General features: G+C 44.7%; 1 protein-coding gene across 14 annotated transcripts; it reads left to right on the forward strand.

Annotated features, from left to right (window-relative positions):
* The first annotated feature begins 29 nt into the window (after positions 1-29).
* On the forward strand, positions 30-13,849 carry THNSL1 (threonine synthase like 1). Of its 14 annotated transcripts, none has more exons than XM_053266515.1 (4): positions 30-290; positions 7,321-7,399; positions 8,014-8,145; positions 11,501-13,849. In XM_053266515.1, exon 4 carries the CDS (start codon positions 11,543-11,545, stop codon positions 13,760-13,762), a length of 2,220 nt encoding a protein of 739 aa, XP_053122490.1. In that variant the 5' UTR covers positions 30-290; positions 7,321-7,399; positions 8,014-8,145; positions 11,501-11,542; the 3' UTR covers positions 13,763-13,849. The 14 variants fall into 14 exon arrangements, with proteins under 14 accessions (XP_053122490.1, XP_053122492.1, XP_053122491.1 ...); XM_053266517.1 differs by having other exon boundaries at positions 8,014-8,126; XM_053266516.1 differs by having other exon boundaries at positions 8,014-8,112.
* The last annotated feature ends 4,950 nt before the right edge of the window (positions 13,850-18,799 follow it).

Genomic DNA, 18,799 nt, shown 5'->3' on the forward strand with positions numbered 1-18,799 from the left:
GGAGGGGGGGGGAGAAAGAATGGTGCGCAGGCGCAGCCAGAGATTATGTTGTCGCGGCCACCACCATAGAGACAGAGCTAGCGCTAAAGCTAGAAAGTACTTTTTAAAAGATTTATGGAGGACGTTGGCGTGAGAGTCATGCATGCGCCTGAGCAGCTGATTAGAAGCTGGTTGGTGGGTTAAGCAGTGGTGAAGAAGCTTCTTTAGGGGAGGGTTTTCTTGTGTGCTGCTGTTCGGAGTCTCCCCACTGCTTTGCCCGGCGGGCTCTCCCTTCCCACCCCTCTGTCTGGGTAGGTTTGGGGCTTGCCTAGGTGAACGTGTGTTTTGCTGGATATGACTGGTCTCCCTGCACACGAGGAGGGGGTTCCCCTTTGTGCAGCCTCTTGGATGATAGGGAATAAAGCGTGCAGGGGTGGGGTTGGCAGACCTACGTTCCTGGGGTGATGGGAGTAAAGGCGTCTTTATTGCAGTGAGGGGCAACCCCAGTTCTCATTGGGCAGAAGAAGAAGGAGCTCCTTCCTTTGATAAGACTGGGTGGGTGTTCCATATTTGAAGAACTCCGGAAGGATCGCCGTATTGGTTGTAGTGAATCCACACACACTCCTGTGACACAGGAGCCCTATTCCTACATCATGTTCAACACTTGTACCAGTGTACAGAGGTGCAGATCGGTACATCGGTAAAGTGAGTCACATGTTACCCCTGCTAACTGGGCAAAGAGGCACCTTTTACCGTGGTGATTCTCTTAATTTAGTAGGGAGAGAGTAACTGGCCCTATCCACCCTCAGCACAATACTTCCAGTGACTGTTGCTGGTGTCTATCTTATGTTTCTTTTTAGAATGTGAGCCCTTTGGGGACAGGGATTTATCTTATTTATTTGTTTGTTATTTCTCTGTGTAAACCGCCCTGAGCCATTTTTGGAGGGCGGTATAGAAATCAAATTAATAATAATAATAATAATAATAATATTGTAATGTTGAATGCAGTTATAGCAGTACACTTCCTATCTGTACTGTGCATTTGCGGGACCTGTACCAAGCTTCACTTTTAAAACAAACTAGCTGGGCCAAGCACAAGGCATCTGCATCTCTGGCCAACCTGCTACTCCCCACAGCCCCCACCCGCTTCTCTTCTCCGCCCCACCTCGACGCTTTCTAGCTGATGGCCGACCAGAAAGCTGGCCTACTGCCTCCTCCCGCGCTTCCGCTAGCCGGCCCACTGCTGTCTCCTCCCGCTGGCTGGCATCCCTATTTTCTCCCCTGTCAACTAGTCCAGCAACTGCTCACAAAGGCTCCCTAGAGCTGCCGCGCATGGGATTAGCTGCGGTATGTTTAAGAGTCCAGCAGCTGCTCGTGAACTCTCGCGAGAGCTGCCACACATGTGATTAGTTATGGCTATGTTTAAGAGAATTAAATAGATAGAAGATAGAAGATGCTGGTTCATTCACATCAAAACATGTATGAGTGTATAGTCACTCGACTTGTACACTCATACAACATAATGCCTGAATAGGGCTAGACTGAAGCCCTATTAAGGCATATGTGTGTGTGTGTGTGTGTGTGTGTGTGTGTGTGTGTGTATATATATATACACATACACACACACACAGGTGAAACTCGGAAAATTAGAATATCGTGCAAAAGTCCATTAATTTCAGTAATGCAAATTAAAAGGTGAAACTGATATGTGAGGTCCGATATTGTTCTATTCTACAATCCTTGTCTTCTTGGTTCCATGTAATATTTTGATTTTCTGAGATTGTGGATTTGGGGTTTTCATGAGCTGTACGCCATGATCATCACAATTATAACAAATTAAGGCTTGACTTATCTCGCTTTGCATGTAATGCGTCTGTCTCATATATCAGTTTCACCTTTTAATTTGCATTACTGAAATTAATGGACTTTTGCACGATATTCTAATTTTCTGAGTTTCACCTGTATATATATATATATTCTATTTATATACCACCCTTCCAAAAATGGCTCCATGCGGTTTACATCAAAATGAAACAATTAACATCAATCAATTAAAAACAAAACTATAACAACAGCATAAAACTAAATAACAATTAAAACATTTAAACAGTTAAAAACCCTGGAGAACCAGGCTGAACCTTTACAACAGTTAAAAACAATTTCCAACAAATTAAAACCCTGGAAGGCCAGGCCAAACAGATAGGTTTTAAGGGCTCTCCTGAAGGCCCGCAATGAATTCAGGTTACGGGTTTCTACTGGGAGTGCATTCCACAGCCCCGGGGCAGCTACAGAGGAGGCTGAGTATTCTGAGTTGCCACTCCTCTGAGTCGCCAGCAGACGAACAGGCGGTAACTGGAGACAGACTTTCTCAGATGTCCTTAATGTACGGTGGGGACCATGTAGAAGAAGGAGCTCTCTAAGAGACTACTATGTTGAACGAATGTACAGGTGTCTGTACACTGTACACATTTTTGTAAGAATGACTGTATCTGCTTCATTCTTGCTGGGCAACAATGCTTGAAGTGATACACACATGTTGACTATGGAGGAAAGCCCTGCTGCACAAGCAGTAGTGATGCCAAGGCAGTTCTAAATGTGTTAACTATGAACTATTAACATGTAGTCACTACTAATAGTGACTACAATAGCCTGATTCAGACATTATGCTGAACATGTGGACAGATGTCTGTACACATATATACGTGAATGATTGTACCTGTGTTCATTTTAAAAGTGAACCCAGATGCAGTACAGGTCCTTCAAAAGCATGGTACAGATAAGAAGTGCACTTCTGTACCTGTGTTCAGCACAATGTCGTGTGAATGATTGTATCTGTTTACAGATCTGTACCTGTGTACACTCTACACTTGTACGAGTGTTGAACATAACATGTGAATGAGCCTGATGATTCCACAATTCTTTCATCTAACCTTCTTGGCACTTGGGTTCCACTATGAATTGGAATTCTGAACCCATCTCAGAATTACAAAGCATGTTTTTTATTTTATTCTCACAAACTACTCTGGCATTGTAGGCCCTATAGGAAGTATCTAGGAACTATGGTCTGATTGCTTAACATTGTTGGCTTGAGAGATCGAAGATAATTATTGCAAGGCTATTCTTTAAAATCCTGATGAAATTCTTCTTCTCACAAACAAACTTGTCCATAATGTTTTTCAAACTTGCCCACACAGTTTTTTTGGTGCAGAACAAAGCTGCCAAATTCTGGTTTTCACTGTTAAATTGCAGTATACAATTTCCCCTGGAAATGATGTAGATAAGTATTGGAGACAATATCTTATTGCAATAATGTTGCATCACAGTCATCTATATTATTGATTCTCCAAGACGGGCCATGCGTGGGGACGTGGTAGAAAGGAGGCGATTGGCTGACAGAGCAGAAGCACCTGATTGGGCAGTGGGGATTCCATATGCAGATAGGGAGAAGGAGCCTGTGAGAGCAGAAGCACCATGGTGATTGGGCAGTGGGGATTCCCTATGCAGATAAGGAGGAGGAGTCTGTGATGCTTAAGGTCAGTTGGAATGCATATATATATATATATATATATATATATATATATATATATATATATGGACAGCAGGCAGGGGTCTGCAAAACGACAGGTTGTGAGGGAGGAAAGAGCCCCTTCAGGAGAAGGAGGACACCGTTGTGTGAATTAAATGAGGAAACAAGATGCACAAAATCTGGTAACTCAGGGAGGGAGGGAAAGAGAGAAAAAACATGAAGGGAGAGAGAAGAAAGAGTGGGGAAGAGCAAGTGGAGGAGAGAGAAAGAGAAAAAGAAGGGAGGGGGAAGAGAGACAGAAGGAAGGGCAAGGGACCGGCCTGAGCCTGTCAGCAGCCTGAAGGGAATGAGCAGCCATGGCAGCACCAGCAGCAAGGAAGGGTCCAGTCAACCACTGCTGCTGTTCGGGGCTACCGAGGCCATTGTCAGGGAGGCAGGCAGGCAAGGGACGGGCCCGGGCCTGTCAGCAGCCTGAGGGAAACGAGCGGCCATGGTGGTGGCAGCAGCGAGGAACAGCCCGGTCAACCACTGCTGCTGCTCCTGGGGGGAGGAGCAGGTTCAGGTGAGGGTGGGGAGGTCTCTGGGGATAGGGAGCTGCAGCTTGGCCAATAGGCAGCAGCAATGCTGCAGCCATAACTAAGAAGGGTGAGGGGGATGGAAGCAATGGGATGGAGGAGGATCAGGAGTGCAGCTCTGGTGAGGGTGGGGAGATCTCTGAGGTGAGGGGAGCAATCAAGTACTAACGCGCAGATGCTCTAGAGCGTGCAAGAGTTCCAGCATTGATGTGGAGAGAAATAATGGCGGCAGTCAGGATGCAGAGGTGGAGGGCTGGTAGGCGAAACCCCTCTGGCCAGAAGAGGGTGGACGGCGGGCAAAGCCCCGCCAGACAGGAAGAGGAGGCGGTGGCAGGGAGAAATAATGGCGGAGGTGAGGAGGTGGGCAGATGGCGGGCAAAGCCCTACCATCCGGGAGGAGGAGGTGGGAGGCGGCAGCGGGATGGCCTGGCCGTGGCCCGCCCCATGAGGAGAGCTGCAGGGGGAGAGGGTGGGCAAGCCAGCTGTGGGGGGGAGAGGGTGGGCGAGAGCGCTGCGGGGGGGAGAGGGTGGGTGAGCCAGCTGCGGGGGCGGGGAGAGTGAGCGAGAGCACTGCGGGCGGATGCAACAGGCTCAGTGCACAATTGTACAGATGCTCTGTGCGGGGTCAGTTAGTTGTTATTTTATGTGGCATGACTTGGATATGATTTGTGGCAATCTCATATTTAGATTTCAAGTCCCAGTATGCGGATTTTAATTGAATAGACCTGAATTCTGAAACAAATGAGTTTGTAAGCTTTACATTGGATGTCGCAGTGCATTGCTAACATAAGGTTAAAGTAATGTGTAAGAGAGAAACATTAGGTTGTCAAGGGGGGATTAGTTAGATCTGTGGTAGTTTCTGGGCAATGAATTGGAGTAGATCTGGTGAATCTTACAAAGAAGATGAAGAATAATGGCTATAAGAATAATATGCAAGTGTTTGCTTTTTGACTGAGAGAGGTTGGAACTGGAGGCTGGAACTGACATAGCAATGCACTTGAGTGTGCTTTAGGTAAACAGGTACTTCAGTATTTCTCAGGTTTCAGCCTGTGTCAGTTTTACTGGACAGTAGTGGGTACCTGACACTGGTCTTGTAAAATGAATTGCTTTTTGGGAAGTACACAGAGTTTGCAGTCTCCTACAAAACCACCATTCCAGAGTTTTTTTTAACCTTGGGCCCCCAGATGTTGTTGGACTACAACTCCCATCATCCTCAGCCACAAAGGCCATGTCTGGGGATGATGGGAGTTGTAGTCCAACAACATCTAGGGGCCCAAGGTTAAGAAGCCCTGCCCTATTCTATATAGGCTCCAGATTTTTGCCACATTCGTAAGCTCTACAAGCTGACAAAGAACAGCTTTGAATGAAATATGGCTGCAAATGTGTTTGCATTGCTCCCTTCACAACTGCAGCTCCGCTATGGGCAGGGAATGAAAAACCATTGCTTCTTGCTATGAGAACAAGCCTGAGAGAGCTGTGGGATTACATGCTCCCCTTTTACCTGCAAGAGGATGAGACGGAAACCTTCTGTGTTGCTTTGAAACAAACCACAGTTCTGTGTTGCATACAAACACAGGGAACTGTGGTTTAATCAGTTAGGTTAAACAAACTAAGATTAAACCATGGTACAGATGGGCACTGCCCTCTGAGTTAACATTTTGCATCTGGCTCCGCCACTTGCCACTGTTAGTGCCTGGCTCTGGTGGATCTCAGGGTTCTAGGTTGTTTTTTGTTTTTGTTTTTTTTAAGTGTCAGTTAATTTTCTTGTGCAAATGCCATGTAAACCATAAAGCCAGAAAGGGGATGGTGTGGAAAATCTGAACTTGGAGAGAACAGAGCAAATGCCATGTACAATATCACCACTTTGCAAACGAGTTTGTACCTTCTCCTTATTCTTAGTAACTAAAAATCATTCATAAAAACCTGTTGCCATATTCCCGTGAATATATTTTTTTAAAGGCATTTTGCTTTCAAACATGAGTAAATAGGAGTAAATTCTGTTTGAGTCCTAAGTAAATAGGAGTAAGTCCCCACTCTTCAATACCCTCCTAACTGGGCCAAGAGGCACCTTTCAAAGTGGTGCTTCTCTTTATATTTAGCAGGGAGAGAGCAACTGGCCCTTTGCACCCCCAGGCCCCAATGAAGACGGGACATGCTTAGTTGGAGTAAATAAGGGCCACTTTATTAATGTACAGCAGATAACAAACTTGCAACAAGGTCCCTAACTAATCAGAGTGTGAGTACTCCTCCCGTGTGGTGGCCACCTCCTCCTAGTGAGGGCCATCCCACACCACGGCGAAGGGCCGGGTACTGATTCGGTCAGGCCCCATGTCCTGACTTCCTCTCACCGCGAGGCTTCACCTTGCTGAGCGGGGAGCAGCCCGACCCACCCCAAACCAAGCTGCCAAAGCTCTTGAGGTGGTGAGTCACACCACCCGCAAGTGGGAGCCATTCCCAGAGTAGTGGGCGGGTGGGTGGGTGGGTGCCTGGCTGCTGGGGAACTGTGTGAAATGGTGGCTGCTGGGCAAGTCTCTCCCTGCCCCCTCTCCCCAGCCCTGGCCACATGGAGGGGCCCCAAGATGGCGGCCACCGTGTCTGCCTCGGAGGCCGGAGGCACAACCCCACCTCACTGCGCCAGAGGGGAGCAGCATTTCAGACTCAGCACAGCATCCCTCCAGGGGCTGTTGCTGGTGTCTACCTTGTGTTTCTTTTTAGATTGTGAGCCCTTTGGGGACAAGGAATTATCTTCTTGTTCTTTTCTATGTGAATCATTTTGAGAACGTTTGTGCTGAAAAGCTGTATATAAATAGTTGCCAGGAGTTGATTACCGACTTGACGGCACACTTTACCTTTATTAGTAGCAGAAGTAGTAGTAAGTATCTTTTATGAACTTTAAAACTGATCTTGCTGCCTAATTATACTGCATGGACTAATATGCAAATACTTAACCCCTTAATATTCTTATTACTAATGCTATCATTAATGTCCATCCACTCAAGAGTGTAGCCTTGAATGACACTCCTATCGCAATACCCAGTATGAGCATAGTGACTTCATGCCAGGCTTGATCTTGAACTAACCCTTTAACTGGTGGTCTGCAAATGGTCAATGATTTCTAATGAGGCAATTTGCAACCCATTAAACCCCCGACAGTTTTCACTAAAAAAATTTTTTTTTAATCTTTTACATGCATGGACAAAGTAAATAATGTATTGCAAATGCAGCATTATGTTGTTTCAGGGCCAAAAGGTTTTCATTTTGGAAAGGAAAAGAAGCCATGCACGGTTTTTCCAGTCTCCTAACCAGTATTCCCTCTAAGGTATGTGCACGTGCATGCACTCACACATTTTTTGATGCCCACTCAGTTAATTTTAGATCCCACTCAGGTTGAATTGGGAAGGCCTCACTCTGAATTTATTTTATTTTTTATTTTTTTATTTTACATTTTATACCCTGCTCTTCCTCCAAGGAGCCCAGAGAGGTGTACTTCATACTTAAGTTTCTCCTCACAACAACCCTGTGAAGTAGGTTAGGCTGAGAGAGAAGTGACTGGCCCAGAGTCACCCAGCAAGTATCATGGCTGAATGGAGATTTGAACTTGGGTCTCCCTGGTCCTAGTCCAGCTCTCTAAAGCATGTGCTCGCACACTGCTTAGATACTGCCGCCCAGAACAAAACTCATTCCGCACACAGATGAAAAAAATTAGAGAGAACACTACTCCTAGCTGTTGCTTAATAGTGTGCACTGTTTGTTTTGCAGTTCATGTTGAGGCTGCTGTTGATTTCCCTGAGCAAACAAAATGAACCCACTCTTGGCAACATGCACGTTTATCAGTGCCGGGGAGCCCTTCTGCCCTGTGCTTGTTCATCCATTCCCTCCGGAGAGCAATCGCTTATGTGGTATTCACTTCACTCTCTCCTTTACTCCATGCAGTTTAGATTGAATGTTAAAAGGAAGGAAGAAAACTCAACATGGCTCCTGCACAACAGCACTTCACAGATACTCTTTGATTTTGTAATGTCTACTGAGAAGGTAACTGGACAAACGTGAGCTACTCTTGTAACAGTAAGTTGTGACTTGCATGTTAATTTAAACAGAATTATTAGCTTGTTTGTTTTCAAAGGAAGAAAATGTGTCTGAGTACTAGGAAGGATATTTTAATATTTAAGTGTCAAGGCTCCTCTGTTTCCATTAAAATCACTTGGAGGTTTTGATATTTGACTCACCAGTTGGAGGTGTATTTCACCCTTGGGGATTTTAAATGCAGCAGTAATAGTGTAATCCTTACTTCCTCACATTCAGTGGCCATTTTGGCTATTGTGGTGTTAGCCCTGTATTGTGGACTTTACATGTTTATGTGTAAGCATTTCTCACTGTGTTCATGTCCCACAGTTCATCCATGAGCAGGCCCACAAATTTTGACCACTGTACCATCTCGGTGGAAGAATGCTCATAGTGATTTTTGTCAATGTTTGCTCCCCTAAAGTTAAAGTGTGCTGCCAAGTCAGTTTCAACTCCTGGTGCCCAAAGAGCCCTTTGGTTTTCTTTTGGTAGAATACAGGAGCAGTTTACCATTGCCTCCTCCCACACAGTATGAGATGATGCCTTTCAGCATCTTCCGATATTGCTGCTTCCCGATATAGTACCAGTGGGGATTTGAACCCTAGAGAGGAAAAATATGTGATATTATTGTTGTTTTATCTGTACTATATCCCCTTCTTGATTTATACCCCCAAACAATTGGAGTAGACTTGCCATCGTTTTTGCACAGAGGAAAGTCAGGGTAGGGTTAGGTCAGGGTTAGGGTAACAATGGGAGGATAGCTGGCCTTGTGGTAGCAAGCATGAATTGTTCTTTTTGCTTAGCAGGGTCCACCCTGGTTTGCAATTGAATGGGAGACTACATATGTGAGCACTGTAAGATATTTCCCTTAGGGATGGGGTTGCTCTGGGAAGAATATCTGCATGCTTCCAGGCAGAATGTTCCAAGTTCCCTCCCTGGCATCTCCAAGATAAGGCTGAGAGAGACTCCTGCTTGCAACCTTGGAGAAGCTGCTACCAGTCTGTGTAGACAATACTGAGCTAGATGGACCAATGGTCTGACTCAGTAGAAGGCAGCTCCCTAACAATTATTATCACTAACAAGGTTAGTGAGGCAAGACTTGTCCTTGCAGAAGCCATGCTAGTTTTCCTTTAGCAAGTCCTGTTTTTCTATATATTTAATAACAATTTTGTCCTTAAGCATGCTTTCCATCAATTTACCAGGCACAGACATTGAGCTAATCAACCTGTAGTTTCCCAGATCCCCCCTGGATCCCTTTTTGATAATCGGTGTTACATTGCTACTTTCTACTCCTCTGGCACAGAGCCTGATTGTAGGGGAAAGTTACTTTTTTCTTTTTTCTTTTTGCAAGGAGGCTTGCAGTTTCTCATTTGAGTTCTTTAAGGACTCTTGGGTGGATGCCATCTGGCTCCGGCAATTTGTTAATATTTAGTTTTTCAGATCAGTTTAGAACATCCTCTCTCATTACCACAAATTGGCCCAGTCCTTCAGCCTCCAAACCTGAGAAGCTCAGTTCTGGAGCAGGTTTATGGTCAGTATCCTCCACTGTGAAGACAGATGCAAAGAACCCATTCAACTTCTCTGCAATCTCCTTATCCTCCTTAATAATCCCTTTCACACCATCACCCTCTCTGGCAGGTTTTCTGCTTCTGATATATTTAAATTTTTTGTTAGTTACATAGGAAACATAGGAAACTGCCATATACTGAGTCAAACCATTGGTCTATCTAGCTCAGTATTGTCTTCACAGACTGGCAGTGGCTTCTCCAAGGTTGCAGGCAGGAATCTCTCTCAGCCCTATCTTGGAGAAGCCAGGGAGGGAACTTGAAACCTTCTGCTCTTCCCAGAGTGGCTTCATCCCCTGAGGGGAAGATCTTGCAGTGCTCACACATCAAGTCTCCCATTCATATGCAACCAGGGCAGACCCTGCTTAGCTACGGGGACAAGTCATGCTTGCTACCACAAGACCAGCTCTCCTCTCCCTTGACACTTCTAACTATCTCCTCCGCAAACTCCCTTTTTGCATCCCTTTTTGTCTCCTTGCATTTCTTTTGCCAGCGTTTATGTGCTTTTCTGTTCTCTTCATTTGGGCAGGACTTCCATTTTCTGAAGGAATTCTCCTTCCCTTTTGTAGCGTCCCTGGCTCTACTTGTTAGCCAGGTTGGTGTCCTCCTGAACTTGGTGGTACCTTTCCTCCTTCTTGTTATACTTTCCAACTGAGCTTTTATTATTGTGGTTTTAGATAGGTTCCATGCTTTCTGGCATGATCTGACCCTCCAGACTTTCCCTTTCAACTTCCTTTTTACCAGTCCCCTAATTTTTGACAAGTTTCCTCTTCTGAAGTCCAACACATCTTTGTTGGGCTTTCTTGGCAATGCTATACTCACATAAAAGTTTGATTGGATCACTCTATGGTCACTGTTCCCCATTGATTCTACATCTCTGACATCTTGCACCTGGTCCTGGTCACCACCCAGGATTAAGACTGAGGTCGCCTTCGCTTTGTTTGGTTCTGTGACCAACTGTTCTAAGGTGCAGTCATTTAGCATGTCTAGAAATGTGGCCTCTTTGTCAGTGTGAGTTTGAATGTGCTTTTGCCCAGTTTATGTGTGGGTAATTGAAGTCACTCATTATTACAGCTCTGTCTCTCTGTGATACCTCTCTGATTTGCTTCTCCAACTCCAGGTCACTCTCAGCATTTTGATCCTGAGGGCACTGTGTGAAACAGGATGCTGGACTAGATGGGCCTTGGGCCTGATCCAGCAGGGCTGTTCTTATGTTTTTATGGTAGCATGTCCTAGTAACACATTTCCTTTCAGTCCTTGTATTGTCACCCATAATTCTGTGGAGGACTCCGGTCTACCTAGGTTTTCTAGCTTGTTAGAATCTATTTCTTCTTTAATATACAGTTCTACTCCACCCCCAATCCCCCCTCCCCTTTCCCCCCTGTAGCGTTTGTATCCAGGAATAAGTGTCCCACTGGTTCTCACTGTTCCTCCAGGTTTTTGTTATGCCCACTATATCAATGTTTGAAAACACAAGGGCTTTTTTTTTTTTTTTGCATGTTGAGATTAGAAATTTTGCAGCAGATGCATATTTGCATTACTTTCTGTGCACCTTTAGCAGGAGATGAAATTCAGCAAAATATTGACCTCATATCTGTCATTGACCTCAATTTGTCATTTTCTGGATGAAGACTCTTGTCAAACTTTAAAAGATGCCCCCCTAAGTTAGGAAAGGAGCAGTGAGGAATGTCTTTGTGTTCCAGTAAGCATTTTAAATTCCTAGGTTTTTAAACTTTTTAAAGTATTCTTTTTCCTCTGTGGCTAATTGGCTCTCCTCCCCGTCTTCTTTAAAGCATTTCAACTTCTTGTGAAATTGGCTTGAAAAAAAAGAGAAGATGCTTCGTGTGGTTTGGAATCGGCATCTGAAGCTAATGACTCGCACTGCTGTTTCTGATGTATATTTAAAGTTGATCTTTTCAAGAAGCTCTGTCCTTGCATGGAAGTCATGGATGTCAATCCACTCCCTTGTTGGGGACAAGAATATCATCCTGATGGGACCCCCGGGTGCTGGGAAGACAACAGTAGGAAAAATAGTAGGGCAGAAACTAGGCTGTTGTTTCATTGATGTGGACGACGACGTCCTTGAAACAGCTTGGAATATTAGTGTGGCAGAAAAATTGAAAGATCTTGGTAATGAACAATTTTTAGAAGAGGAAGGAAAAGCTCTGTTAAGTCTTTCAGTATCTGGAAGTGTGGTTTCCCTTACTGGGTCTAATCCAATGCATGCTGCCAGCATGGCACACATGAAGAAAAATGGAATTGTCGTATATTTGGATGTGCCTACACAAAGCATAATGGATCGACTAAAATTAATGAAGGTGGATCGAATTGTGGGGCAGGGTCCTGGAACCTCTCTGAGAGACATACTTCAGTTTAGAAAGCAGTTTTACAAAAAGTGGTACGATGTCCGTGTTCTTTGCGAAAATGAGATTACGGCCGAGGCTGTTGCCGATAAAGTGCTCCATGCAGTTAAGTGGCATCAAAACTCAGAAGCGGAAGGCTTCGTTTCAACCAGAAGGCCAAGGTATGATGAGAAAGATGAGCAAAAAAGCCCCACTAAGTATTTCAGTGATGCTGTTGTTGAAGGCTTAGCGCCTGATGGTGGACTCTTTGTTCCTGAGTTGGGACTTCCAAAATTCTCCGCTGGAGAATGGCAGACTTTGTTAGGGACAACCTATGCTGAAAGAGCTCAGACTATATTGGAAAAGTGCATACACCCTGCTGATTTGCCTGCTTCCAAATTGTGGGAAATGGTTGAGATTGCGTATGGACAAAATTTTGCATGTTCTAAAATAGCCCCGGTTAGGCACCTGACAGGCAATCAGTTTCTTTTGGAGCTGTTTCATGGACCAACAGCTTCATTTAAGGATTTGGCATTACAGTTGATGCCTCATCTGTTTGCATACTGCATTCCCCAAACCTGCAATTATGTGATCTTGGTAGCTACTTCTGGTGACACAGGAAGTGCAGTACTAGATGGTTTCAGTAGGCTTAAAGAGACTGATAAGCAAAGGATTGCCGTGATGACCTTCTTTCCTGATGATGGAGTTAGCCAGATACAGAAATCTCAGATGATTGGTTGCCAGGAAGCAAATGCAAAAACAGTTGGTGTAAAATCTGATTTTGATTTTTGCCAGTCAGCCATTAAACAAATGTTTACAAATTCAGATTATACTGGTTTTCTCACTATGGAATATGGGACAGCATTAAGTGCAGCAAATTCTATCAACTGGGCACGATTGCTTCCTCAGGTGGTTTATCATGCTTCTGCCTACCTTGACCTTGTTGAGCAAAAGGTTATTCCGTTTGGGAGCCCCATAGACATCTGTGTTCCTACGGGAAACTTTGGCAACATACTGACAGCTATGTATGCAAAACTGATGGGAATCCCTATAAGAAAATGTATCTGTGCTTCCAATCAAAACAATGTACTGACGGAATTTATAAAAACAGGCCTGTATGATTTGAGGGGAAGGCGACTGATGCAGAGTTTGTCACCAGCAATAGACATCTTGAAGTCTTCCAACCTTGAAAGACATTTGCACCTGATTGCAAACAGTGATGGACAGCTGGTGACAGAGTTATTTAGCTGCCTAGAAAATCAGCATTGCTATCAGTTGCGGGAAGAGCTCCTTGAAAAGCTTCAGCAAGATTTGGTGGCCGACTGGTGCTCCGAGGAAGACTGTCTGGGCGCAATTCACTCCGTGTTCAATACCACGGGGTACATTTTGGACACACACACAGCTGTAGCAAAAGTAGTTGCTGACCGACTGCAAGATAAAACCTGCCCAGTTGTCATTTCATCGACTGCTCATTATTCCAAGTTTGCACCTGCTATCCTGCAGGCATTGAGAATTGGAGAAATAAAGCAGACGCCATTAAGTCAGCTTCACTTGTTAAACTCCTACAACCCTTTGCCACCAGTCCATAGGGGCCTATTAGAGACACTGAAAAAGAATGAGAAGCAGAACTATCAGGCTTGTGCCGCTGACGTTAATGTCCTTATGGACCACGTTGAAGCCTTAATACAAAACCGGTTCATGAAGGTTTTTTAGCCATAGGCTTGCTTGGCATTTGCCCTGCATGCCGTTTTATTATTTCGTGTTCCCCAAAGCATTTTTAATAAATACTTAGTAAATCGGTTTAGTGAACATTTTCTCTTAAACAGTTACATAGCCGGATTGAAGTACATGAAAACAATCTAAAAGTGATCAATTGTTGGAGATGGTGGTGGGGGATGCTGTCAAGATGTATAAAAGCATATTCCTATTACAGGCATAACAACCACATGGAATTATAGGAGAACCTCGTTACTCACCGGGGTTCCATTCCTCGCCTGCTACCTTGATTAATGGAACTGCGAGTAATGAGGCATTATGGCTATGGGGAAAGAGGGGTTAGGCTCCAGAGAGGAGGGGAAACAGCTAAAAAAAAACCCACTAAAAATTACTGTGGCGTGCTCCACGAGGTCTGCATGTGTCCAGGAATCTCCCCATGTGCCCAGGAATGTCTCCAAAGGATGGAATGCCCAGAAAAATCAAGGGAAAAAGTCCACCCACCCACCCCCCACACACAAAATGGGTCCTGTAGACAATATGGTGGGCTGACGTGACCTCCGCGGTCACTTCTGGCCCTCAAGGAGCTGCGGATACATGGGTAAGAGCACCCAGGTAAGAGGAAAGCTGGTCTTGAGGTAGCAAGCATGACTTGTCCTCTTAGCTAAGCAGGGTCTGCCCTGCTTGCATATGAATGAGAGACTTGATGTGTGAGCACTGTAAGATATTCCCCTTAGGGGATGGAGCCACGCTGGGAAGAGCAGAAGGTTCCAAGTTCCCTCTCTAGTATCTCCAAGATAGGGCTGCGAGAGATTCCTGCCTGCAACCTTGGAGAAGCCATAGCCAGTCTGTATAGACCGGGGTTTCTTAACCTTGGGCCTCCGGATGTTGTTGGACTACAACTCCCATAATCTCCAAGCAAAAGCCATTGCAGCTAAGGATTCTGGGAGTTGTAGTCCAACAACATCTGGGGGCCCAAGGTTAAGAAACCCTGGTATAGACAATACCAAGCTAGATGGACCAATGGTCTGACTCAGTATATGGCAGCTTCCTATGTTCCTATGGGTTTTAACCCCTTTGTACCCATAGATACTGGAAACTGGTGTCTTTTTTTTAAAAAAAAGTAAGGTGTTATGAATGTGTTTTTATCTGTTATGATTTTATCTTGTTATGAATTTTAAATGTGTTATGTTTTATGTTTTAAATTCTATACACTGGCTAGAGGTTTTTATACCCTAACCCTAAATTAAATAAATAAATACGTAAAATTGACTTCCTGCGGAACTGCGAATAACAAGGTTCTCTTGTATTAGATCTTGGGCGGGTTCACATTTATTGCAGAACCTGAAGTTTGCCCAATCTGTCTCAGTCCCAGGAACCCAAGCTCCTCCTCCCATCCCCACACGCCTGCCTACTTTGTTTGTAGACTAGGATATACCAAAATTGGTTGAACATACAAACAGTCTTGGCATATTCTTTCGGGGAACCCGAGATCTGAAAATCCATTCAAGTTAGTTTCAGATCTCGTGTTCCCTGAAGCAATATTCCAAGACTGGTGGATTTGTACATCCAACCAATCTCGGCATATCCTACCCTACAAATGAAGACGGCGTGCACCTGGGTGTCATGGCTCAGACCTCTGACTCAGAAGAGTCAGAGGAGGAATGGGAGGACTTTGTTGGGAGTGCAGGCTCAGAAGCACAGCAACAGGATTTGGCAGGGAGAACAGACTCTGAAGCTGAGGAATTGGGACAGCTGCCAGACATGAGAGCTGAGGAGGCTGATCAGGAGGAGGCGTGGATTTCACCAGTCTTGAGAAGACGTCTCAAGAGGAAGGCTCAGTGGGAGACACGCAGGGGCAGAATATCACAGGAGATGAAGTAAAAGTGCTGACTCAAGAAAGCCTGATTGGCTGCCGGTTATCTTGAGCCCTCTATTAAGCCGTTTGTTACCGTGTTTCCCTGAAAATAAGACAGTGTCTTATATTAATTTTAGCCCCATCAGAAATTACTGCTAGGTCTTACTTTCGGGGTAGGTCTTACTTTCGGGGAAACAGGGTAGTTGCACAGATTGCTGTTACCAACTTTCGCTTACCACAGACCGTGTTCCTATTTAGAATTCCTCAACCTTTCGAGTTCCAGTTTGCCCTTGTTCTGTTCTTTCCTGCTCTGTTGTTTCTTGTTCCGTTAATTCCTTGCTCTGGTGTCCTTTGTTCTATTCATTCCTTGCTCTGTTGTTTTCTTTTCAGTTATTACTCAGTTATTGTAGAGTGGGGTACCTAGTTCAGTTCAGGGGACTTTATTCGTTTACTACTATTTTTTGTGTGTGAGTCTTTCGTTTTCCTTCGTGCAGCTTTGCTGCTACTTTCTGTTGAACTCACAGGGGGAGAGCTGAAGGGGTTGTAAATCCTGTTGGGTTAGCCGAGCTAACAGATTTACGACACTGGGAGGGGAGGATAAAGTGCACACTCCTGGGACTGCAGCAGATCAGGCAAACGTCTGGTACCATATTAAATGTGAACCTTCATTTTGGAAGCCCAAATATAATATAGACCAGTGGTTTCATTGTAAGCCCAAGGGGCAAATGCTGGTGGCCTGCATCAGTCCTAAGTGTGGCCCCCTGAATAATTGTTTACTGGGCCTGAGTGAAGTTTTGGCTGAAGCTGAATACTCAGCACAGCCCCTCTCCCTGCTGGCACCATGTGGAGGTGACCATTCTCACCCTGCAGGGCCACACTTTGTCCAACATGGTGGGGTTTCTTTAAGGGAAACAGAGCGCTCTTGAGCCTACTTATCATCTTGGAAGGCATGCACAGAATGCTGGGAAGTGTAGCCTTTCCTAGGGCTTTCCCCACAGAGCTCTTAAGAGAGGGCTCTGTTTCTCTTAAAGGGCCCTACCAGCACTGAGGAAAGCACAGTACTGGGCAGAGCTCAGCAGAGTGGTTAATGATTCTCGCAGTGAAGACTTTTTGCCAAAGTGGCCACTTCTTGAAAAACAGTGGCCATCACTGATACAGACAGTCAAGCTGAATGGCAGTCCACTGTTTCTTCTAATATAACCTTGTAGAGGTGCAGAATTGTGCCTGAACTGGCTGGCAGGAAAGTACAACACAATTTTTACACACACACACACACACACACACACACACACACACACACACACACACACACGGTTTCTTTATTTCCAGTAAGGTAAGGTAAAGTGTGCCGTCAAGTCAAATTTCGACTCCTGGTGCCCACAGAGCCCTGTGGTTTTCTTTGGTAGGATACTGGAGGGGTTTACCATTGCCTCCTCCCATGCAGTATGAGATGATGCCTTTCAGCATCTTCCTATATCTCTGCTGCCCGATATAGTACCAGCGGGGATTTGAACCGGCAACCTTCTGCTTGTTAGTCAAGCATTTCCCCGCTACGCCACTTAAGGTGACTTTATTTCCAGTAGTTACTCCTTTATGGTAACATTCAGTGACTGTGTTTTGGGAAATGAAACCCCATGTTATTTGGGCTGAACTGCAAATCCTCAAATCTGCAACCCAACCAGATTGTAAATCCCAGCTTTACTTGCCAAACACTGGGTAGAATAGCTGATGATTTTAATAAAATCAATTATTAGCCTGCTTCCGTTAAGGAAAGTAAGCTTATGAGATCACCTGGCATTCTGTGTGTGTGTCCCCACCATCACCTTTGCAATGCCTGCACCAATATGAGCCGAACTGGGTACAGTTGTAAGGACACATAGGGACACCTCGATGGCGTAGTTTATGATGATGTCATCCACCCCAATTCAAGAAGGTGTTCATGTAAACGTTTGAGACACAACTGGAGTAGCTTGTGGACCACCTAACCAATTTGAACCAAATCTGCTACTGCTATAAGGACACATAGGGACACCTCAGTGGTGTAGTTTGTAATGATTTCATCCACCCTGATTCAAGATGGTGGACGCATGAATATTTGAGGTGCAAGTGGGCTAACTTGTGGGCTGCCTAACCGATTTGAACCAAATCTGCTACAGCTGTAGGGACACATAGGAACGGCTCAAAGGCATAGATCAGGCCTGCTCAACTTTGGGCCCCCCAGCTGTTTCCGTACTACAACTCCCATCATCCTCAGCCACAGTGGCCAATAGCCAGGGATTATGCGAGTTGTAGGCCAGCATCTGCAGGAGGGCCAAAGTTGAGCAGCCCTGGCATAGATTGTAATGATATCATCCATCCTGATTCGAGATGGCAGACACTTGAATGTCTGAGGCACAAGTGGACTAACTTGTGAATCCTTAACTGATTTGAACCAAATTTGCTACAGCTGTAGGGACACATAGGAACGGCTCAATGGCGTAGTTTGTGATGATGTCATCCACCCCAATTCAAGATGGCAGATGTGTGAACATTTCAGACTGAAGTGGCTAACTCATGAGGATGGTAATTATAAATTAAGATTATAGTGAAAGGAAAGTAGTCCGATTAGTTCTTACCAAAACAACTTGTATATATTTTAATATGTCCATTGGGCAATGAAAATGTACAGCATCCTCTTATATGCGCCTATTACTTTTAAAGCATATGGTTGTACAATTGAAAAGAGCAGCTGTGTTAATCTGTTGTTTATGGCAGTGACCTGTAGCTCTTTAAAGGCTACCAAATTGATTGTGGCATAAGCTTTTGCTGGCAACCACCTATTTCATTGGCATTTGGCCAGTCAGTAATCATAAATAGTTTTTGGGAAACAGTTTGCGAGTTGCTGTTCGTAAGTAACAGTTTGTGAAGGCTATTTGTAAAAGAAAATAGCTTTTAATAGAAACGTTGTTATATGCAACTCTCAACCACAAGATGGCATTCCTAACAGTTCACATATAACAGTTTACTATTAATATTTTGAAAGTTGGGACTTGGGCTAAAGGACTTTATATCATTAAAACGAAGTATTACTAGGAAGATAGATTTGATTTCAATCACATTGATTGAAATGATTTAAATCACTTGTAAGGCTATTTCACAATTTAAACCACTTGTCAGATTCATAGGGATTTAGGAAGTTG

This window comes from Hemicordylus capensis, chromosome 6 (assembly GCF_027244095.1).
Source record: "Hemicordylus capensis ecotype Gifberg chromosome 6, rHemCap1.1.pri, whole genome shotgun sequence".
Classification (NCBI taxonomy): Eukaryota; Metazoa; Chordata; class Lepidosauria; order Squamata; family Cordylidae; genus Hemicordylus; species Hemicordylus capensis.